Source organism: Tachysurus fulvidraco, chromosome 17 (assembly GCF_022655615.1).
Source record: "Tachysurus fulvidraco isolate hzauxx_2018 chromosome 17, HZAU_PFXX_2.0, whole genome shotgun sequence".
Lineage (NCBI taxonomy): Eukaryota > Metazoa > Chordata > Actinopteri > Siluriformes > Bagridae > Tachysurus > Tachysurus fulvidraco.
Genome location: NC_062534.1, coordinates 11848409 through 11871336, shown reverse-complemented (window position 1 = coordinate 11871336; position 22928 = coordinate 11848409). Strand labels below are relative to the sequence as shown.

General features: G+C 36.3%; 4 protein-coding genes across 8 annotated transcripts; 3 read left to right on the top strand and 1 right to left on the bottom strand.

Annotated features, from left to right (window-relative positions):
- Positions 1–38: 38 nt before the first annotated feature.
- Positions 39–2046, top strand: LOC113635592 (protein Wnt-8a). Its single transcript, XM_027135105.2, has 6 exons — positions 39–325; positions 424–457; positions 651–789; positions 890–1015; positions 1164–1306; positions 1388–2046. Exons 1-6 carry the CDS (start codon positions 258–260, stop codon positions 1943–1945), a joined length of 1068 nt encoding a protein of 355 aa, XP_026990906.1. The 5' UTR covers positions 39–257; the 3' UTR covers positions 1946–2046.
- Positions 2047–7498: 5452 nt separating this feature from the next.
- Positions 7499–10437, bottom strand: syce3 (synaptonemal complex central element protein 3). 4 transcript variants are annotated; one of them, XM_027135310.2, is made up of 5 exons: positions 10278–10437; positions 9811–9910; positions 9547–9718; positions 9059–9170; positions 7499–7967 (listed from the first exon to the last, which is right to left on the bottom strand). In XM_027135310.2, exons 2-4 carry the CDS (start codon positions 9908–9910, stop codon positions 9101–9103), a joined length of 342 nt encoding a protein of 113 aa, XP_026991111.1. In that variant the 5' UTR covers positions 10278–10437; the 3' UTR covers positions 7499–7967; positions 9059–9100. The 4 variants fall into 4 exon arrangements, with proteins under 4 accessions (XP_026991111.1, XP_026991114.1, XP_026991112.1 ...); XM_027135313.2 differs by having other exon boundaries at positions 9538–9718; positions 10278–10436; XM_027135311.2 differs by lacking the exon at positions 10278–10437 and adding an exon at positions 9987–10243.
- A 1361-nt stretch (positions 10438–11798) lies between these two features.
- On the top strand, positions 11799–13792 carry foxi3b (forkhead box I3b). The gene is made up of 2 exons (XM_027136166.2): positions 11799–12596; positions 12737–13792. Exons 1-2 carry the CDS (start codon positions 12005–12007, stop codon positions 13285–13287), a joined length of 1143 nt encoding a protein of 380 aa, XP_026991967.1. The 5' UTR covers positions 11799–12004; the 3' UTR covers positions 13288–13792.
- Positions 13793–20333: 6541 nt separating this feature from the next.
- On the top strand, positions 20334–22440 carry pttg1 (PTTG1 regulator of sister chromatid separation, securin). 2 transcript variants are annotated; one of them, XM_027136167.2, is made up of 6 exons: positions 20334–20489; positions 21154–21254; positions 21346–21491; positions 21580–21655; positions 22053–22205; positions 22288–22440. In XM_027136167.2, the coding sequence occupies exons 2-6, from the start codon at positions 21167–21169 to the stop codon at positions 22368–22370; spliced, it is 546 nt and encodes a 181-aa protein (XP_026991968.1). In that variant the 5' UTR covers positions 20334–20489; positions 21154–21166; the 3' UTR covers positions 22371–22440. The 2 variants fall into 2 exon arrangements, with proteins under 2 accessions (XP_026991968.1, XP_026991969.1); XM_027136168.2 differs by lacking the exon at positions 20334–20489 and adding an exon at positions 20573–20683.
- The last annotated feature ends 488 nt before the right edge of the window (positions 22441–22928 follow it).

The window sequence follows — 22928 nt, the reverse complement described above, 5'->3', positions numbered from 1 at the left end:
CAATGCATTACTATCAATTATCATGCACTGCTGCCCGCAGAGAGAAATAAACACGTTGATATTGATATCCTTTGAAGTTCACTAGAGGCGTTTCCTCCACTCCGACGGCAGCTGTGGACCAATAGTATGTCAGGAATTCTGTAACAAAAGGTGACCCCCATCAGACACGATGTGGATTGTATAAATTTCTAAATCCTGTTTCAACTGATAGAACAGATCATCATTTACTCAGGCAACTACGTGATCTTGGGGAAAAAATGGCTTCCTCCTTTCTCTGGGCATCAATAATCCTTATTTGTCACAAAACCCTCTTAGGACACACATGGTAAGAACAGAGAGGTTTAGTTAAGTTATAGTTTATTGCAGTAATACAGCGAATAATGCTTCTAACATCATGTTTGACTTCTTTCTTCTCCTTTATAGGCTTGTAAACAATTTGCTCATGACTGGACCAAAAGTAAGTAAAAATCTCATGTCTAATGTCATTCTTTACTATAATAAGAGTTGTGCTTTACTTCAAACTTTTACTGATGAAGTGTCCTTTCAATTATGCAAAAAAAAAAAAAAAAAACATTCTCTACAACGCTTGATTAGCAATATTTGGTATAACATGTCCTTTAAAAGACGTCTTGTTTTTCTTTTATCGACAGGCTTATTTAAGCTACACGAGCAGTGTTCTCGCCGGAGCCCAAAACGGAATGCAGGAGTGCAAGCATCAGTTTGCGTGGGACAGGTGGAACTGCCCGGAGAGCACGTTTCACCTCTCAACTCACAGACGGCTCAGAAGTGGTAAGATGCAAAATGTAGAGAACGGCTGTGCCTATACATCGGTGTTACTTAACGTTAGGCCAGGCATAACTTTAACTTGATTTCATGTGTATTCTTGTAGCGACGAGAGAGACGTCGTTTGTCCATGCGATAAGCGCAGCTGGTGTCATGTATACTTTAACCAGAAACTGCAGCCTGGGGGACTTGGACAACTGCGGATGTGACAACTCAAGAAATGGTAAAATTGGTAAGAATAATTACAAATATAACATAATTCACTATTTTACACGAATAGTTCAATCCAACATTTACATATATGTAGTTTTTATCACTTTGATCAATTAAATGATCTGGCAATTGTGTGTGGTTCTGAAACACGTATTGGCTAATCTTAGGGGGCCGTGGCTGGCTTTGGGGAGGTTGCAGTGATAACGTGGATTTCGGAGAGAGGATCTCCAAGCAATATGTGGACGCGTTCGAGACTGGGCAGGACGCCCGTGCTGCTGTCAATCTTCATAACAATGCAGCAGGTCGTCTGGTACGTTTTTAATCTTGATTTATATTTAGAAATATTTTAATTGTTATAGTCAGCCGACAGCTAATGAGATCTGTGTTACAGGCAGTAAAATCGACTATGAAAAGGATCTGCCGCTGCCACGGCATGTCGGAGAGCTGCGCGATGCAGACGTGCTGGATGCAGCTGGCCGAGTTCCGTGAGGTGGGCAATTACCTGAAAGTAAAGCACGATCAAGCACACAAACTTGAGCTGGACAAACGGCGCATGCGTGCAGGGAATAGCGCCGATAACCGCGGAGGCGCTATTACGGACGCGTTCAGTAGTATCGCACGCTCTGAACTTATCTATTTAGAGGATTCCCCTGATTACTGCGCGAAAAACTTGAGCCTCGGACTTCACGGCACGGAAGGCAGGGAGTGTTTGCAGAGTGGAAAGAATCTGTCGCAGTGGGAAAAGCACAGCTGTCGAAGACTGTGCCACGAATGCGGTCTGCGCGTCGAGGAGATCCGCACAGAGACTGTGAGCAGCTGCAACTGCAAGTTCCACTGGTGTTGCACGGTGAAGTGCGAGAACTGTACGCAGGTTATAGTAAAGTACGTTTGTGCACGGAGACAAAGTGGCCTGGGTCACAACCGACGCAGATTTCGAGGACCAAAATGAATGCGACAATGTTTCAATTCATTTGCCACAGACTTCCCTGCACTTCTCTGTAATATTCTTTCTGCCTTTTGTACATACCATAAAATGCTATTTAAATATTATAATAAATTAATGAAACAAATAATGTATTTTCTGTTTTACTCTTAAAGGTGGATGACTATATATCAAATATATTTATATTCGGATTTAAGTTATAACGAAGTGCACTTCACTTTAACCATGGTACGAAAATGCATCCCCAAGAGGAACAGCATACCTGTAAGCAGAGATTTCCAAATTTACGAAGGTAAAGAAGGAATTTCTGGATAAAAATCCAACAAGAGGGCTCAGTGAGTAATACACTACGGCACACTTTGAGAAGATTAACGTGTCACACTTTACACTTCGCCCTGGGCGTTCTTTTACGTTGACTTAGTGTAAGGCTACTTTGATATGCGGACAGCTCAGGACAATATGCATTCCACTGTAGAATAGGCAATAAGGCGCGTTGTCTATAGTCCCCCTTAAAAAAACGCAATGGATCAGTTTGTGGACATTTCACAGGCTTATGTGACTAAAAGCAAAAGTGCTATAACTGGTAGTTAATATTTTAGAAACAAAAAATACTCTTTGCCTTAAAGTGAGCTATGAAATAAAAAAAAACAAAGAGCCAAACTAATCATGACATTGGTTTCCATTAAACTTCTCTTTGGGATTTACCCCTAACTAATACATAACTAATCTCTTTTGCTCAGTGGGATGTGCCATAAATCTGCTGACCTGCCTGACCAGATAAGTGATGCTATGCTGGAATCACTGGGGGTCCGAATCCTGAGTAGACTGAGACAGTGGAAAGGGGATTTGATCGGATGTTTTGGGTTTCCTTTTAACACTGGTAGCCCAGTGATCTAATATTAAAGATTTGCAATCACTAAAACATCAATGATTATGGTCTTATGCTGGCATTGTTTTGCACATTAATGACTGATTTATTGGTATTAACTATAAGTTAAAGCATACAGGCACTTATAATCACTTTCAGTGAGGCTTCTACAGAGTTTCATGAGACACTGATAAAACTGGGGTTTTTTGACCTTTGATTAAGTAAGTATTGATAGGTAATCAAACATATTTATGATGCTACTCTTATTCTCACTGACTTATCATTTATCACTGTAGGGGTTTTAAAATCAAAGACAAAAACAATCAATTCAAAGTTAATTTCTTCCATTCAATGTCTTCTTTCTTTTCACACAAATTTACCAGGTTGTCAAATAGTTCTTCCTCATGGTTTGCCTGTTTTGCCTTTAGGGATACCATGTTTTCCCAGGCTGTCCTGCTGTGCTATAATGAATGAGGAACAAAATGGCCATCTTTCTAAATACAGTGCCAAGTTGTTATTCAAGTTAGCCACAGCCACCCAGAATACCCCTCCCTTTCTCTCAATGGCCATTCATATGGGTAGAATTAGACTGTGATCTCTGTAAAGCCCTTTGGTTTTCCCCCTCTCCAAAACACGAGCATGGAGGGTAAGCCCAGTTTGTTCCATTCCACAAAAGGCCCATTTCCTTTATGCTTAAGGCCTTCACATGCGCATGACAAAGATACGCAGTGCTTCATTGCTTCATCAGAAACCACTGCTGTGGCAGGCATACCCTCAAATGAAGTAGTGACACCTTATTCTACAGTATTTATTGTTCACCACAAGTCAGCAAGGTCTGAGTCAAATTCATATTAACTGATTAACAAGCAAGAGAGTTTGTATTTTATACAAGCAATGTTAAGATAAGCTGTAGCTTTTCAGGATTTGGTTGGTTTAGATTTATATTATTTTGCAATTATGTATTTGTTTTAGGAAGTCCAAATCAAATATATGTAAAAAAAAAAATAATAATAAAATGAATAAAATAAACAAGAACATATATTCTTAAACACAATATTTGGAAAATAAAAACAAAATTAAATGGACATGACAAATTAAATAATTTCATTTACTTGAGTACATGACAATATAATGTAATATCATTGACACGTTGTTTTCCTCAGATCTATGAGACAAGACATTCCCTCCCTTCTTTATGGCCTCTTTGTGGCTAAGGAGTGATGCAGCAGCCTTGTGCAAAACCCCCTACAGTTGCAGTTTTATTCAGTGGGAGTCCTGCTGGCCTTGAGGTGAGTGATGAGCCTTCTCACATCTCTCACCTTGGTGAGAGGACAGGATGGGCTTAGCAGCTGGCCCATAGTTTCGTTCCCACCGGGAATTTTCACCAATTTTCATTTGATATAGGCCATGAATATTAGAATGATTAAGGGCTGAAGTGTCACTATCTTATAGTATACAAATACACACTATTCTTCAAGGTTGAAACCCTCTGTACTTTATTTTTAAATCTTTACCTCCATATTCATGGTATATTTCCTTTATACATTACTTGCACATAGTATATTAACACAAACACAGTATTAAAATTGAAAAGGGAATTTTAAATCGAAAATTATTGATGTAATTTTAAAATATTGATGTAACCAATAATAAAAAAAGGAGGATGCTTGTTCAAATGTTTGACTGTATACAATAACTAAATCCAAGAAAAAAAAATACTTACAAAAACTGAAAAATATTCTGAAGTGATTGAATTGTAATACATTCTTGTTTTCCACAATTTTTACTTGCAGACATTGCTACCAGTTTATTTATAAAATATGAATTTACATGATATTTGACAGTCCAACATATATGTACATAAATATTGTGTTAAAGACTTGTCATCCCCAGAGGGCAGTAACTTTTTCCATTACGTGCCATGTCTCAGTACGTGCCACAACCTTATCCACCCTTATACAAGAGCTGAACCAGAGTAGTGCTAAAAGGTGTTTTTTCGGGTTTTGTACAAATGTGTCATGGATGGCTTGGACTATTTCCTGCTGGTGCACCAGGGGGCGTTGCAGCAGGGGTTTGTTTGTCTTGTTGTGCTATGTGTCTTTGTTTTTGATTTGTCCTCACATACTTTTCTAGTGTTTATCCTCGCCACCACTGACATTCCTGACAGGATCTTTTACAAATTTCAAGATTAATTCTTACATTTCAGCTTTAACTGAAAAATAATTTTGTTATAGTTACACCATAAAAAGAAGAAAAGTACCTGTAAACCAGTTAAAAAGTGTGTTATGGTTACTGATGCATCTTGTTTATGACTAATTATAATTGTAATTACTTTTTGGAGATTGACATTAGTTAGATGAACCACTTCCGGACTGACATAAACAAACTTAACTTATGAATTAATTTATTGTCTTTAGCAATTATTTATTTAAGTTTTTTGCTATGCACCATAAGTTCTAATAGGCTCCTAAGTGTTCCACTGTAATATTGCTGAGTACTGGGAAAAGAAATGACCTGCCCTTAAACACCCCATCCCAGATCCCATAACACAGACAAAGTTGAACAGGCTAGTGGTGCTGCCAGCTGTTATCTTCCACTGCTTCATTATTACTTAAAATTATTTATTTGAACATTTTTGAATACTGTTGCGATCCATCCATCCATCCATTTTCTACCGCTTATACGGGGCCGGGCCGACAATTGATAATTGCTTCCTTCCATTTATTATCACTTACAAAAGTTTACATCAAGAAAAGTATTTATCTATTGATTAATATAAGTCCTGATAACTGTATTCTAGAAAAAATGCCTTTTGCATTATTTACAGCAGTTGCATTTGCGGTCCAGCAAAAATCTCACAATTTAATGAATTCTAAAGTGTTTGAGAGTGAGCAGCACATAGTTTTTGCATAGCAAATGTGTTGTTCTTCATTGTTGCATGACATTTCATGTAATGTCTAAAAAAAGTTCATCCCTCAGCTCCTGCCAATAAAGAACTAGTTGGAAACCATGTTAGCTGACATGCAGAAATGACTTGTCATGCTCCACATGTGCCCAAGACGTTTTTCTTCAGTAAGTTTCTTGAAACCTCATGGCTGGGAAACATTTCATTATCAAACCTGGTCCACAAATCCACCCACTCAAGAAACATATACACACATATATATGGTTATTGTTGTAACCATAAGCCACACCTACAGGTTTCTGTGCCTGAACCTGCTTCCAGCATTCCTCATAACCTTCAAAACTGTAAAACTGATATTACTGTTAATTTATATTTTCTCTATCCACAAAAGACATTGTGTCATCTATAGGCCCCCCATTTCATGTACCACCTATGGAAAGTGTTCATGAAAAAACTGAGAGCCTCTTTTACTCTCACTTCAGCATATCAACCAAGTATATCAACTGGTCAACCAAGGCATTGATCATAACTAATGGGTTGGACAAACCATTCATTAGCTATTTGGCCATGGTGTTTTGGCGGTGAGATGAAGTGTATGAAAAACAAAGTGTGAGGATTTTGATCTGAAGAACACCATCCCACCTGAATAGCAATGAGGAGGCAGCAGGGGGTGTTTGCTAAAAAAAGGGACCAGTGCACTTTAGAAAATACATGGTATCATGAGAAAGAATGATTATTTACATATACTGAAGCATCAAGTCAAGACAACAGCCAGACAGTTCACATCAATCTTTCAATCTTTCAATCTTTCACATCTCGGGTTTCCAGCAGAATGACGATCCTAAGCGTACATCAAAAGTTGTAAAAAAATGTCTAAAAACTTGTGAAAGTACTGGAGTGACCCTCACAAAGCACTGAAATGCCACCTTCATTTGTCCATTTAGGGGTAGACTTCACAACTACCAGTTTCTTCCAAATTTTAAGGAGTGAAATTGAATCAAAATGGCTGAGCACAGCATCAGAATAAACAAAGTGGCACTTTAAGCATTTGCTTTAGAGCCATCAACATGCAGACATATTCACTTGTTAGATCTAAAACATTCATTGAACACTTCATTAGTAAATGTCAACAAATACTAGCAAAATCTGCACCTCCAGTAAAATATAAACCAGTTGGAGCATGTTATGTTTAAACACACGTATCAAAGGAAATATTTTTGCCTTGCCTGGTTATTGTCTTGCCTTATTGTTTTATTTTGTCAGTAAAACCCTATTTGCAGTTGGATCCAAAAATTTCCACTTCACAACATAACCATTCCTTAGCTTAAATTCGAGTCAATATTACTGTTCAACAAATAGCATAACACCATAAAAAAGAATAATTGTCCTGGTGTGGAATTAGTGTAACACTTAACTACAAAACCACAAGATGGCAGTATGGTCTCATGAATTTGTGCAGACTTAAGTCCATAACTCAAAGTGAAAATGTTTTATATTTTGTAATCTTTTCTCATTTAATACAACTATAAAATATTTAAAAGAAATTCAGAGATGTTTAGTATTTGTATTTTTGCTTAATTAATAGAAGAGATAAAGCATTTCACCTTGTCTACAAATCAATTATCATGGTCAACTACCCTAAAAAACAACAGAGAATATTGAATTAAATTTAAAAATTTAAAAACTTCTGTTTGTTTCCTATTTTAATTGTCCAAATTTAATAGTCACAAGCTTGGAAAAAAATCATTTCGGTTTACTAACAACCAAAAAAATGACAAAAAAAAAATAATGTAAAATAATACATTTATTGACACTTCAGAACAATACAACAAAATCATGCATGGAACAAAATAAAGGGAGACATTAACAAAAATCAGTTATTTGTAAAGAAAATGGTTATTATAAAAGCAGCTGTAGCAGAAATGTCAGTCAAAAAGCTTTCAGCCACTACCAAATTATGATGTACAGTCAAACCAAACATACTATTCTTTTTAAAGAACTTGTCATGGTACATGGAACATATCGAAAAAACTATTACAATATAGTATTACAACTTTTACATATAAAATATCCCAACTATAGTATATAACAAGTCTGTATGCACATTTAATTTCCTTTTATACCATTACCCCTTTACTCCACCAATTCTGGAGATTTTAACCCTGCTGGGTCTTCTACACCAGAAAGCAGACATGCCATCTTATCAGGGTGTGTAACACAAACAGTTAAATTAAACTGCAGCAACTGAGTCTTCACTGTAAGAAAAGAAGGAAAAATAGTTCAAACTAGGTAATAAAAAAAACATTAGTCACTCATAATGCGACAATGTGTCTGATTCAACTTAACTGTAATAACTGTAGGGTAAAAGCAAACAAAAAGTTTGTATTTGTAAAATAAGTTGTACACAGTGTAAAAATCTACATTGTAGTGCTGTGTAATAGCAAACCATTGGATTTAGCAGCATGTTGTTTAGCTTTCAGTCTCATCCATTAAGTCATGTGCCATATTTATACATTTTCCTCCTATTTAACTTTCCTCTTTTTCACAGCTAAACTTCACAACCGATAGTCATCAACAGATTTTAATCAGGGACTGAGCACTTTTTTCCAGAAGTTGCACCCAAAGCAGTTTGCCAACCTGTGACCTGTGCTGTATCTGATCACCTAAAAATTTACTAACCCTAGGGTAAACACTGTCAATTTCTTACCACAAGCTTTTTTAACTGAAGCTGTGTCCTCTTTTGCAAGTTACCACACTCAATGCTTTTTTTTGTAACACAATGATAGTTTGAACAACAGTTGTCAAAGTCAGTGTAAAACTGCATCACATACATTCATGTTTCATTACTAAAACATATTTTAGCACATTTTAGTTATAAGATGGCACTTATGTACAGTTCCATCGATAAAGGTTAAAAAAAAATATTCCTACATATTGAGTGCATCAATTAAACATAAATACCACAAACAGACCAGAGCTTTGTGGACTTCATGGTATGCAAATAACATATTGTTTACTTTTCTGTCTGTTCTGTTTAAAATAAATGAGGTCTAAATTATAGTTTTGTTCAAAAATTGGTTTATAAAGATTGGCTATAGGCTAGAAACATTTAAATGTTCAATTAAAATCATTTGTTATAAATTTTAGACAAACATCAAATGTTAGCACATTTAGTTCCACAATTAAATAAGTCTGGTGGTTATTTGGCTTAGTCACCATTAAAAACTGCATTTGTGTTTAACGTGTTATCAAATTATGAATGTTGTTGATGTTGTGCTTTCGGCTGCTCCCTCTTCGGGGTCAGGTTATCAAATTATGCAAATTACTGAATTTCTGTATTTCATACCTTCCAACTGATCCAAAGTCTCAGAAATAGTATCCAGCTGCATCAGTATGTCATCCAGATCAGCATTGGTTGAAGTGAGCACAATATCTGTGGACACTTCCATTTTCTCCATCTGGATTAGTTAAAAATAAAAAAATGAACAAATATTTAGTAAATGTTTTTAAATGTCACAAAAACAAACAACCCTCACACCGCTATCACAATAAAACTCCACTTGGCCCAGTCTGACAAGAGATATCTGTCATAGATATGTGTTCTATAGTATATAAGCCATAAAATAATTATAAACCAATTATTTTGGCAAAAAAATAAATAAAACGTACCTATGCCACAAAATTATAAACCACACTGAAATTATTTCTTTCATTCTGTTTTTTTTTTTATTGATATCAGTAACAGACAGCTGTCAATTAAACCTGCGTGTGTTTAACAATATTGTAATAGCAGATTAAATCGAAATATTTAAAAATATTACAAACATCGTCTACTCAAGGGGTGTTTTATGGTTTGCAACTGTAGATTGGTCAACTAGTTTGCCTCCAGAGCCGCAGATAACAGCTTTACACTGGACAAATTCGTTCTCCAGCCTCTTGATGGACTTTGAGAGCTGAGGGTCAGTCCTCAGTACCACCATGTCGTACGCCATCCAAGTTAGATTCACTGGGAGCGGACAAGTGAAATCCGTTACTACGCTGAAAGGATCTTTCTGTCAAAAAACACTACCAGCTTCTCATTTGCTGTATATGTTTTACCTGAAATGTTCTCCATCTGCTCGGTCATTCTGTCTAAATCTTTAGCGAGTTCAAATGTTTCACGACCAAAATCTTCGCCAGCATTAGCATCGTCAGCCATCTAGAAACCGATATAGCATGCTAACCAAGTTAGGGAGAGCTAACCGAATACGCAATATCCAGCCATATATACGTACATCTTTTTTACAAGGACCAAATTGAAGCTTGTGTGTCGCTATGAGTTATCCCTAATAAATAAACAGTCTAAAATTGTCTGGTAAATTGAACGACTCGATTACTACTTACGTATTTGCTAGCTAAAATCTACCTAGCAACCGTTATAGGTTATCGCAAACAGTTCGATTGTTAGCTTCGATACCTGCTAATATTCGATATTTTCGATATTTAGCTAACCGGTTAGCTATCTGTCTCGACATTGCTTAAGTACAGATAAAAGTATATACAATTCGCAGTAATAAGTTAATCACCTTGCTAAAGTTACTTTCGGTGGTTTAAGTGAAACGCGAGATTTCTAAAAACCTAAGGTCTGAAGGTTTTTTTTTTTTTTTTAAATACACTGAGGGAACGCAAAGCCCCCATGAAGCACGCGCATAGATGACAGCAGAAATGTTCTGTTGCGTTCACAATAAATGTGCTGACAAATAAATAAAAAAGGGAGTAAGTCAATTAATATTTTTTTGTGAAAATGGGTAAAAAAAAGTTAGTGGTTGTTCCTTTAATCATTAACTGTATACATAAATCATAAACTATTAGCCTTCACTCTGTGTGTGTGTGTGTGTGTGTGTGTGTGTGTGTGTGTGTGTGTGTGTGTGTGTGTGTGTGTGTGTGTGTGTGTGTGGTGTGGTGTGTGCCTGTCTGACTGGCTTTCTCAAACACAGTCAGAGCCCATAACATAACAGTAAGACAATCAGAAAATCTCAAACATTTATTTATTAATTCAGCCAAAGATTAGGATAGCTGAAACATAATAAGGGCAGTGGTTACTTAAATGGCTAAGGCTCTGGGTTGTTGATTGGAGGGTCAAGTACGGGCATTCACAAACTGGGATACCCTGTGCTCTGACCACAAATTCCTAAGCTGGGATATGCTTTAATGTGTTTAAATGTGTATGCAATGTATAGAATTTTTTTATGATCTACCACCAAGCTGGATTTTCCACCCATACAAATCAACAAAATGTCTAGTTTTTTTATATGATAAGCCTACATTGCCTGCCCTCCAAAACAAATGTTAAAAGAGAAATTCTATATAGACTTTATAAAAAAGAAAAAAAGAAAGCTGACATAATGAAAAGCTGAAAGCGTTCTCTTACCTGCTGTGTTTTGTCTTACTGTGGGTACTTTTTCTTGATTGCACAAAGAAAATGCTATATCTGTTAACACTTTGGCATGTAAACTGTAGACAGATATTTTTGCTAACCTAAGCTCTTTAATTCTAGTCAGCTCTTTAATAAAACTATAATATGCTAGGTAAGTATTTATGCGTGTTATTTGTTTGCATTCACATTTTTTGCATGAATAGAATCTTTTCATTTGTATTGAAAGTGGGATCATACTAAAATTATTATTCCAACAGAAATTTTTTAATATCTATCTATCTATCTATCTATCTATCTATCTATCTATCTATCTATCTATCTATCTATCTATCTATCTATCTATCTATCTGTCTGTCTGTCTGTCTGTCTGTATCTACTTCTCCTCCTCTCATGCTTTGTCTCTCTTGTTATATACTATTTTATTCCTTGTTTCATTTTTCCAAAGCAGTGCTCACACATGAATCATCAGAAGGATCCAAAAGCATATAAAGCACTGTATTTATTAAACACTAAAAAACAAATAATGTATGCATGTTTAAAAGCATTCTGCAAATCTTTAAATGAGTCCTTTAACTGACAAAAAGCCTGACGAAAGAGTGAAAACAGTCATATAACTAGAAAGAGAAAGTAACCAATAAGAAGAAAGATGGGAGGTGCCAGGTATGCATGAATAAAACAGGTGTGACAGGTGACAGAACTGACAAGAGTGCAAGGGCAAACAATGTCAGAGTGAAGAACGATATTAGACCTCTCAACTACAAATCTGTTTTTAAAAGAAAAGAACATATTTCTGGACCATAGAAGAAGCAGTGTTTAACATCTGGAGCCACCTGATCCATTTGAATCCAGATAGGAGAATCCTATGAAGCAATAATCATGACATCATATGAGCAAGGTCAGTCTCCAACTCGATGTGGTCCACAGTTTCCGAGCTTGGGACAGGAGCCTCCAGAGCTAAGCCTTTACAGCGATAATTACTATCCTCCTCCATCATTGCCAAGTCCACAGAGGGCAAACCCCTCCTCATATGATCTTGGGGAATATGCAACTCCATCTTCTAACCCATACCTGTGGTTCAGTGGTACTGGGATCAACGCTTCTGCATATCTGGGTGGTGCACCAGGTCCTGCTGTTCCATCCTTTGTGCCACAGCACTATGGCATGCAGCGGCCCTACCTTGGACAGGGAGGTCCTGGGGGTGCTAGTGGAGAACTGGGTTGGTTCTCCATACCTTCTCAGGAGGACCTAATAAAGCTGGTCAGACCACCCTACTCATACTCTGCACTCATTGCAATGGCAATACATGGGGCCCAAGACCGGCGCCTTACTCTGAGTCAGATTTACCAGTATGTAGCAGAAAATTTTCCTTTCTACAATAAGAGCAAAGCTGGATGGCAGAACTCAATTCGTCACAACCTATCACTGAATGATTGTTTCAAGAAAGTTCCTCGGGATGAAGATGATCCTGGTAAGAACTCTTGAGTGTGTTTTTCATTTTAATTTCCTAAACACTTTTGAATATCAGCAGTTAAGAATTTCTAGAAGGTAATTTGCTTGGTATCACATTCCAGACAAATTAATGTCAAATCATTCTCTCTTACTTTTAAGGTAAAGGTAATTACTGGACCCTTGATCCAAACTGTGAAAAGATGTTTGACAATGGCAACTTCAGGCGCAAGAGGAAGAGAAAGTCTGACAGTCTTGTTGGAGAGGGCAACGCTGGAGGAACTAGTAGCTCAGAGGCAGGAGATGGAAGTGGGAGCCCCAAAAATGCAACGCTTGACATTTCAGCTTCACCTGAGAGAGCTCCAGCTATTGGTCCCCACCCTTGCCTGAGCAACTTTCTGACAGAAATGTCCGGGTTATCAGCTGGATCAGTGGAGGTGGGTGGAGAGCCCATTAATCGCTCCATTCCTCTCAGCATGCCAGTGGATGGCACACAAAGAGCAGCCCAAACATCAGGCTTCAGCTCCTATTCCCCTAGTTCTACAGTCCCTGAGTGGGTGTCTCCTCACCCACCACCTCCTCCCATCTCCCCCTCAGGATCTCATGCCAATTTAGGCTACAGCAACCTTGCTCTAAATCAGTTCAGTGGCCATTTCTATCCTGGCTTGAACTCAACTGGCATTCTGTATCCCCGAGAGGGCACAGAGGTGTGATAGGACTGGACAAAAGTTAACAGTAAATAAAAAAAATCTGCATAATGAACTGCAGGAATAGACTGGTGAGAGAAAAAAGCTTCACATACACTTAATACCAGTTGACTGGTTTTGGTTGAATGGCGAAATGGCCTCGTGAGTGTGAGATTACAGCAGATTCCCACAGGAACAGCTTACTCAGCATCATGATCTGCATGATACTAACAAAGGCCACCAGCAGCTTCAGTCTGAGGTCTGTTGCTGACATTATGCCATTCCATCCAACAATCTTTGCTGATCATATCACTAACTGTGAGCATTTGTACTCAAATTGAACATGGCTTAAAAAAAGTCTTATCCAGCAGAGTAAACTTAGAGAAAGTGCATGGGGTGCAACATTCTCTATTGTACACCTGTAATTTGATCCTTTCAGTTTTTTTACACATTGCCATGTATGTTTGCTTAATGGAAAGTTGTGATGTCTTTTTACTTCTAAAGGTGTGAGTAAATGCTGTACAGAGTTTTATGTGTGCCTCCTCTTACTTTTTTAAATAAAAATGTAATGCATTAACTATGCAATACTTAATACTTAGTTAAGCTTATTAATAATAAACATAACTGATTTCCCAGACTTTAAATTTTAAATATTTTATTTATTTGATTTAATTGTTAGTTATAAAATGTATACTTACTGGAAAGCATATTTAACTTGCGTGAAATGCAGTAATGTGTTAATTTGCTATCATGACATGTTCTTTTGTCTAAACAATTTTATAAAACTAAATACTTTAATTACAATCTATCAAGTGGTAAAAATCTGCCAGTTAGATAACTTACTGAAATTATTATAAATTACTTAAAAAATTCAACAGCACCTGTACCTTTTTATTATTTTTAATAAAGTAAATACCCCAAATTTGTGAGAAACCTATAATTACATATATAATTACATATTTACATGTTAAACATATACTCCCTTAAAGTATTTATCTATCTTTTAGGCCATATACTTTAAGGGAGTATATGTCCTCTTATAAAGAACAATGCAGATGTTCTTCCAAAGATCACATACTTTAACAGATTAAAAATAAAATTAAACACAAACTAATTTATCTAGTAATTCATAATAAATTACTAATTAAATGGACAATTTGTTTAAATTACTAATTAAACCTCAAAGTTTCTGTCAATAGTCAATATTCAGTAATAAATAGTTAATAGTAATAAATAAGTATCAACTTTATATTTCTGTTGTAATGTGACACATTTCATGACATAAAAAAACACACAATTTCCTAATATTTACTAGGTATGTAATATGTACTAGGCCTCCTTTCCTGAGTGCCTGACTTCACACAGTCTTCAATTGGATGTTCAGCAAGCAAATATAAGTTTGATTGTTCAGGTGTCACATATATACTTTTGGCCATATTTTGTATTAATTATAGGTTTCTCACAAATTTGGGGTATTTACTTTATTTAAAAAAAAATAAAAAGGTACAGGTGCTGTTGCATTTTTTAAAGTAATTTATAATAATTTCAGTAAGTTATCTTATACTTAAACAGTGTAGCTAGGCACTAGTCACCAGGAGTTTTTATATATTACATAGTATAGGGTTTTGCAGGGCACCAAGAATCAGGCTTTTTAAAGCAGGTAAGTGTGACTCATTACTATGCAATTGTAGCAAAAAAGATGAAAGCAAACAATGATCCTGATATATGTTTTATAATGTAATTTTTAATGCATACAATATTTAATGTGTAAAAGCTGTAACATAAAGTGTAGAGTTTTTTTTTTTTTTTTTTGGGCTGACTTGCAAGTATGAAGTACAGTTTTCTGTTTGATATCACTCTTCCTTCTGGTGAAGCTGATACCTGGGCATAGAATAGTGGTCATGATTCTACATGTTCCCTGTTTTAACGTAAAAGAAAATCAATTGATAGAGTCAGCAAAATGAAACCGCAGTGAAGTCACCAATAATAAGAATATCTGGCAGATTACAGAAATTTCACCTGTTTGGTGTGTTTACAACCTGCATCCTTCTCCATAATGCCTTAAGGACATTATTTACCCGTAAACATAGGCAGTACTCTTGCAACTGAAGGGAAAAGTAAATACGTTGATCATAGCGAGCGTTCTTCTCAGAGAACCTGAATGTATTTTTAAAAAAGGCCTGGAGCACATACGGGAGAACTGATTAGCAGATATTATTCTAACCTGTATGCATGACAAAGAGCTTAGATTATTCACTTTCACTGAGTCGTTGAGATTACTAACAGATAAAATGTCTAATCATTTGGGTGTCTGTGACTGTCAGTCATTAGGTGTCAGCAAATGCAAAAGGGTTTCTTCAAGAAACTGATCTGTGCTAAGACTCATCACATCAGATCATATAGCAACTGTTTTGCATAACAGATCATAACATACCTGATACTCAGCAGCACAACAGCAGGAGACTGATAATATGACTGATTTGTGGCTCCTGTTTAGCTCAGAGCTGCAAATGGCAAGAATTAGATGGTTATCATCAAGCACTGTTTTGATGAAAAAACAAATGCTTTGAGGACATGGAAAGAGAACAGTTCCCTCTTAAGAATATGTGCCAATTCAAATGGAAGTTTTTTTGTCTGAACATGCAGAGCTACTGTCATTGGCACATGATTTATCTTCACTTGCCAACTTCAATGATACTTAATTGTTGTTTAGCACTTTCTTTGACTTAAGGTGCCAAAGTGATAATGGATATGAATGTACCACCACTGTCAGACACGAATTTACAAAATGTTGTTGTAACCTGTAGCCCATCACAAACTGTTTTCACACAATGCAAATTTAACTGTTTAACACAAATCTATAACATGGATATATTATCATTCTGCTTCTTGTTCTTTGTGTTGTCTGTTACAAATTTGGGCTCTTCCATCAAGCCATAATTCAGAACTTTAGACTCTTAAAAATGCCTGCTGACATTTCATAAAAATGTATGCTTAAATCTCAATTAAGTCTCAATTATTAAGCAATCTTTTTAACACAGCTCAAAGATTCACTCTGTAAAATAATCTGTAAGACTATATGATAATGAAGTGAGTTATATATGCTTGAAAATATCATTAAGGGCCCCAGCATTCATTCCTTGATTCTTTGAGCTTTCCGATGCCGTAGGGGTGGAGAATCATTGCTAAAAATGATTAAATCTATAAATCTCCAACTAGACCTGCTGCCTGTAAATAATGCACACACACACACATAAACGCACACACGCACGCACACAAACTCACACACACACACACACACACACACACACACACACACACACACACACACACACACACACACACACACTAAATGCACTAAGATATTAGTACATTCAGAAAATGAAGATTACATTAATATAAATGATTTACAAGTAACATGAGTATATTTTTTGTAGCTAAAAAGTATTTACTGTCATAGATCTGATTAGTAGTGCAGTGTGGCTACAAAATTATGTAATTTTAGAGAACTTAAGGTTGATTTGTATTTACCAGTCCAAATTGTACCAAAAACATTATGCACATCATTACACAACACCCAAACATCTGGACTGTTGACACAAGGCAGGTTGAGTCCATGGATTCATGCTGTTGGCACCAAATTCTCACCCTAACATCGATGTGCCTCATCAGAGATCAAGCTTCATCAAACCAGGCTACATTTTTAACTGTCAGGTTTAGTGAGCCATTACCCACTGCTGTCTCAGCCATCTGTTCTTGGCTGAAAGCGGCTAAACCATCCACTTCATGATTCAACATTTTGTGCATCCTGTGATGCTTTTCTGTTTACTTCAATTGTACAGAGTGGTTATCTGAGGTACTGAGGTGTTTGGTCATTCTTCATTGAAGCATCCCCTTTGACACCAACAGTTATGACGCAGTTTAAAATGACTGAGATTGCTTTTTTTTATCTGATGGCCCGTAGCTGCATGATTTTATGCTGTGCACTGCTGGCATATGATTGTGTGATTAGAAAATTGCATGAATGCATAGGTGTACATGTGTTCCTATTGTTTTCAGTGAGTGTACGAAACAACCATGAGGTCTCCCCTACTTCTATTCTGTTGGATTGAAAAATCTCCAAATATACATAAAGTTAACTACAATATATCCATGGACTTTTTTTTTTTTTTTAAACTGTTTATTTGGTTATGTTATAGTGTCATTCATGTCACAGGCATACATGTTGACACTATAAACTCCAAACAGACAGGTCCAAGTTAAATACAAGATAGAGAACTGGGAGAGCAGAGGGACCCATGAGTGAAATTGACTTGATATTGATTAATTACATTTAATACAACTACATTTTATGTTGTTTCAACAATCTTTAAAAAATATTTTTTAGTCGCAATAAAAATTTTGTTTTGTATTGCATCACCGTAATATAACCCAAATTGCCATGCTGCCAAAACAACACCAAACAGGGCCACACGCTGCAGTGTTATGAGTAAAACAGTATTGGCCTTTTAGTTGTGTTTACTAAACTCAGATTGAGAACTCCAGGAAGAGATGATGGAAGAGGCAGGGCTTCTAGTTCCAGTGTTCTGTTGTCTGTAAATACTTGCGCACGCTTCAGACACATTACGTGAGGAAGTGTTGAACAACTTTAACTTTACCATCACTCAGTTTCTGCAGAGCCACTGCCCCCTCCACTCACTCATGTGTTCATTGCACTATTCATATTCGTAAAATGATTCTAACTAAGATATGCCAAAGTACAAGAGACAATATGGTTTTAATACAACACTATATCGCCCCAAATTAACTGTAGTCAAATCACAAAGACAATCATTATAAATCTATAGTTTAACACAATACAGAAGCACAAATAAATAATATAAATCGTATACTAGAATATATTACACAAATTATGATGATTGTGAAAACATCATATTGACAATAGAACAATATATATTTTCCAGGAACCCCATAGCTCTTATCTCCAAAATCTACAGCTAATTTCATTGAGAAATAATTTTTTTGTAAAATATGAAGTGGGAACCTTCAGAACTTCTGGAATCACTCCTGGTGTTTTCTCAAGATCTTTAGATGCATAGAACAAAATTCAAGCTTAACTGAACAGTGTAATTTTACAAAAGTATAAATAAAAATTAGCACATGCACTTTCCCTTTAATCCCCTATTCAAGTTTCTATCCAAAAATAACAAGCCAATGTGAAAGCAGGAAATTTGTTCTCATTTAATTTGTTTGTATATCTCAGGATATCACAGCAGTCTGACTGTGTGTAGAATATGTAGGTAAAGAGTGATGGGAGTCAATAACAGACTATGAATTGTTCTATTGTTTCACTAAAATATTTGATATGTCAACATGGTACAAACAAAAGCATGTGGCAAAGTAAGTTTTTTATTTTAATAATCAAAAAACAACTTTAGGAGTTGGTTACAGTAAATTTGCACTTGGAGTGAGCAGTGTAAATTTCCTTGTGATGGGCTCAGCAAAAGTGTGCTCATATGTACTATTATGTTCCCTTACTGTGAATATACTGAGGATTTACTTTTTAAGTGTTGACATAAAAATTATTTTCAAATCTCAACTCCAGAATTGACTAAAAATGTCCCTGCTGTGCCTCCCTGTGGTTGAAAATGTGCTGTGATGTGATTAAATACATACACAGATGGGGTACAAACTCTGTCTTAGTATACGTCTTATATGCCTATATATGTATATGTCTTAAAATGAGCTCTTGGTTTGAATATAATAGTAAAAGGTTTTCAAAGTTTTTAGGCTTTCATATTCATGTAAAATCATAATCATATCATAAGGTATAGTTTAGTTAGGTGTGTGCATCATATTTTTCTAATAATAATTATTTCCTTTATTTGAACCTGACTAGAGTCTATTCAGTAATGTCTTATTTACAAGAATTTTAAAAACATATTTTTATTGCACTTAGATTCATAGTGAATCTGCAGTCTTTGTTAAAATCACATTAGCAATTAGAGTTAGGCAGTGAGGGATACATAAACAAAATAAATGTACTACTTTTGTGTTCAAAGCACAGATTAAACACAGTTCACCTGTGTTTACATTTTGAGAAGGATCAAAAGCTACCGGTAGTTCATAAGTTGAAGTGTAAGTGGGCCTAAAGTAAACTTTGTGAGGAGACGGCAGGGGAATAGGACTGTTAAGATTCACTGGACTGTGACTTAGGCATGCACGGTCGGGAATTTCCTTGGCAACATGTAGCATGCTTTACATATATTCAATCAAATTAGCCCATTAGTCATTATGTTGAGACCTGGAACAATGTCTCCAGGGAACAGACTAACAGACTTTGTTGTCATATTTGGTTTTTATATGCTTTATCCCACATCGTTCTTGTCTTGCAATCTTCATCTCTCCTCTAGCATTTGATTTTGATGCCATTTAATATGCAGGTATCCAGCTGCCTGCTGAACAAAATACACTCTGAGGGGAATAGAAATGAGGGGAATAGGCATGAGGGTAATAGTCCCTCAGAGTCACGAGTCCAGAATTCTGGGACACCTCTGTCTGTCTGTCTGTCTGTTTGTCTGTCTGTCTGTTTGTCTCTCTCTCTCTCTCTCTCTCTCTCTCTCTCTCTCTCTCTCTCTCTCTCTCTCTCTCTCTCTCTCTTTCATAATTTTTGTAATTCTCTATTTAGTCACTTTTAATTCAGAAAATTATCCAAGGAATACTGAATGTCCTAACGTACAGTTAATTTCTGGCCTGAAAATTGCTGCAAGACCTAAATGTTGTCATAATATCAATACTGTGAATCAATAATTATTACAATGATTCTGGATAAGGAACATTGGACCTTTGACCAACTTCCATCTATAACTGTATATGCATAGCTTTATTTAGTATTCTTTATTCGGTATCAATTCTTTATTGATTTAAAAAAAATGGGACACCGAAATCTACAACGTGCAATTAATACCTAGTGTGAAGAACGCACTGCATTCTGCAATGTCAGCCTTCAAATACTATTTATGTACCCTACCGTAGGCGTAACATCTCTGGCCACACAGTGTCAGTATCATACTAACGAACACAACTAAACATGCCACAGAAGAAGTCGAAATGCTCTCGAACCAATCAGATCGCAGGCTGCCTTTTAAAACCGGGGAACTTGAAGTCAAAACATACACGTTAGTAACTGAACAAAAACAAAGTGCTGTCGATACATAACTATTTGGTTGGTAAGTTGACAGTCCCATTTGTCACACACTAATCAAAAATTTACTGGGTGGAAATCTAAATTAATTGGTTGTTGAGTTTGTAGTAAGCAATAAACCGTCAGGTGGCCAGTCAGAGAGTTTGTTTACATTTATGCTAATTGCTAATGTTCGCTAATAACTCGTTCTCCATTCGTGATTCCGTTTCTCGGGATTTGGTAAGCTTAATAATTTTCGTCACTATAATGAATATAACTGCAAAATGTGTTTTAATAGTTTTAGGGGTACATTTTTTACGAAGAGAATCTTCATCATCCTGTGTTTCTTCCGGTGTCACTTCCCGTGTCACTGCGACCATCAATCTGTCCTAATCGGATCCTCTGAAATGTATCGGCTTACAAACGATATTAAGACTCTGACTTATGACTCAAGACATTTAGCGTATTAGTTGCTTGCTGACAACTCTTTTATATGTAGTCATGTACCGCCTTCCATCACAGAATCCATCATAAGTATTTTTTTTCCTGCTCCAACACACCTATTTCAACTCAGGGGAAGAAGTTTAATGAGCTGAATGTGACTCATGTGTGTTGAAGCAGGGAAAACATGCAGATGCATGATGGAGGTTACTCCACAATCCAGATGGAAAACCTGTGTATTGGACTGTGGAAATGTTTGTCTGTTCTAGAGAGTCAGAGGCCATGGATACTAAGGTTTACCTTGATCAAGAAAACGGCACGCTCGCCGCTCCATCCATAAAATCACGCCAGAGGCTTCAGTCTGCTCCTGGTGAGCTGGACCAATTTTACACTAACTTGACTTTGATGAAACATGCTTTTGGGCAAGGTTGATTCAACAGTCTATATATCTTTGTTTATAGAGCGTCTCCTAAAAACTCCACTGAAGACATGGCTTGGAGTGCCTGTGCATTCAGGCCGCAAAGCTTTGGGAACAGTTAATAAAATTGTATCCACACCAGCAACCTCTCATAAAGGTGATGCGCTGAATAAACCCCTTGCAGCCCAGGTTAGTTATTAAAATATAATTTACTTAATATTTATTGGTTCCTGAGAGATTACCAATTCCATTTATTATTTATTCTTTTTGTTTATAGCAATGTAAAGTGGCTTCTCAGGTGGTTGGTGAGGACTATCCAGAGATTGAGAAGTGCTTTCCATATGACCCGAGTGGTAGGTCTTTTCCAGAATTTAAATTTGAAAAGTTTAATTAAAGTCACAAGCATGAATGACTCCAAAGTGCCTTTAACCAACATACACTAGCAGCCCTGTTGTATTGGATGCTAAATGGTGCATCCATTTCTGCAATTTTAACATTTCTAATTTTATTTAAAGTATGTAAATTTTTGCATAGTAAAATGTGGTAATTGATGTGCAGACCAGTGTTGCAATACAGGCAAAGCTGTTCTCTTTAAAATAACTGTTAACTGATTTGTATCGAGTTAGTGTATATACATGAGCAGCAATTCGTTACCTAAGACATAAGTGATTTAAAGGTCATCATGCAATCACTATTTCCGAATGTATTGCCTATAAACGCTCATGAATGACCATCTTGAACCATCTACAGATTTTGAAGACTACTTTGTACCAGAAGAAGTCTGCCTCAGCCAGTTTTCTTTGGCTGGATTGGGAAAACAGCAGTGGCCTCTAAATGTGCTTGAAGAAGATTTTGGTATGATTGAACCATGTTTACCACCATCTCCTCTCAAGATGCCTTCAGGTATCCTAACCTGCTAACAGATTTGTCTGAATAACTACACGTTTATGATGATTTGTAAACTAAGTGATGTTTCTTTATATAGTTCACTGCAGAGATGACCTGGAAGTGTTTCTAAAAACCATCAGTGAACTGACTGTTTGTTTGCCACCTGAATGTGACTCATGATGCTAAAATTATTATTCATTTTTTATACTAAACTTGTTTTTAGAATAAAGTTTTCTTTTTTTGAAATATATAGACGTTTGTTTCTTTGCTGTCTTTTCTAGTTTTGTTGGATTATATACCTGAAATGCATCACTTTATCGTGTCTTTCCTAAGTTTAAGGTCTGAGTAAAGAACATTCTAGTTGACTTGGGCACCTGCATTTGATATTGAAATTCTACGTACAGTACCACTGCTAAAAAGGCAAAAAAATGTGGACAGGAAAGCCGATTGTCAGTGTGAAATCATGATGTATAACAATTAAGTGTTGTATTACGCCACTCAATCTTTTTGGTAAGAGTCTATAAGCATGGTGCATCTTTCCTAAACCTCCTAGGTGTACAATGTAATGTTTTGGAAACCTTTATACTCTATACTGTATGATATGAGAATACTTTGTCAGAACATGTCTGAAATTTTTCTTGCATCACAATATATGTTCTGTTTGCAGCAATCATCTTACACATCACTTCATCCACAAACTCTCTCTTACTACATCCCACAACACAGCACATTTACAAT

Excerpts from the sequence above, each read along its gene's own strand:
- LOC113635592 (XM_027135105.2), top strand. The coding sequence starts at position 258 with ATGGCTTCCTCCTTTCTCTGGGCATCAATAATCCTTATTTGTCACAAA. Across the intron at positions 458-650 it reads TGCTCATGACTGGACCAAAA|GCTTATTTAAGCTACACGAG; the intron begins GTAAGTAAAAAT and ends TTTTATCGACAG. Across the intron at positions 1,307-1,387 it reads ACAATGCAGCAGGTCGTCTG|GCAGTAAAATCGACTATGAA; the intron begins GTACGTTTTTAA and ends TCTGTGTTACAG.
- pttg1 (XM_027136167.2), top strand. The coding sequence starts at position 21,167 with ATGGATACTAAGGTTTACCTTGATCAAGAAAACGGCACGCTCGCCGCT. Across the intron at positions 21,255-21,345 it reads GAGGCTTCAGTCTGCTCCTG|AGCGTCTCCTAAAAACTCCA; the intron begins GTGAGCTGGACC and ends CTTTGTTTATAG. Across the intron at positions 21,656-22,052 it reads CTTTCCATATGACCCGAGTG|ATTTTGAAGACTACTTTGTA; the intron begins GTAGGTCTTTTC and ends AACCATCTACAG.
- syce3 (XM_027135310.2), bottom strand. The coding sequence starts at position 9,910 with ATGGCTGACGATGCTAATGCTGGCGAAGATTTTGGTCGTGAAACATTT. Across the intron at positions 9,719-9,810 it reads GCAGATGGAGAACATTTCAG|TGAATCTAACTTGGATGGCG; the intron begins GTAAAACATATA and ends GTCCGCTCCCAG. Across the intron at positions 9,171-9,546 it reads AACCATAAAACACCCCTTGA|ATGGAGAAAATGGAAGTGTC; the intron begins GTAGACGATGTT and ends TAACTAATCCAG.
- foxi3b (XM_027136166.2), top strand. The coding sequence starts at position 12,005 with ATGACATCATATGAGCAAGGTCAGTCTCCAACTCGATGTGGTCCACAG. Across the intron at positions 12,597-12,736 it reads TCGGGATGAAGATGATCCTG|GTAAAGGTAATTACTGGACC; the intron begins GTAAGAACTCTT and ends CTTACTTTTAAG.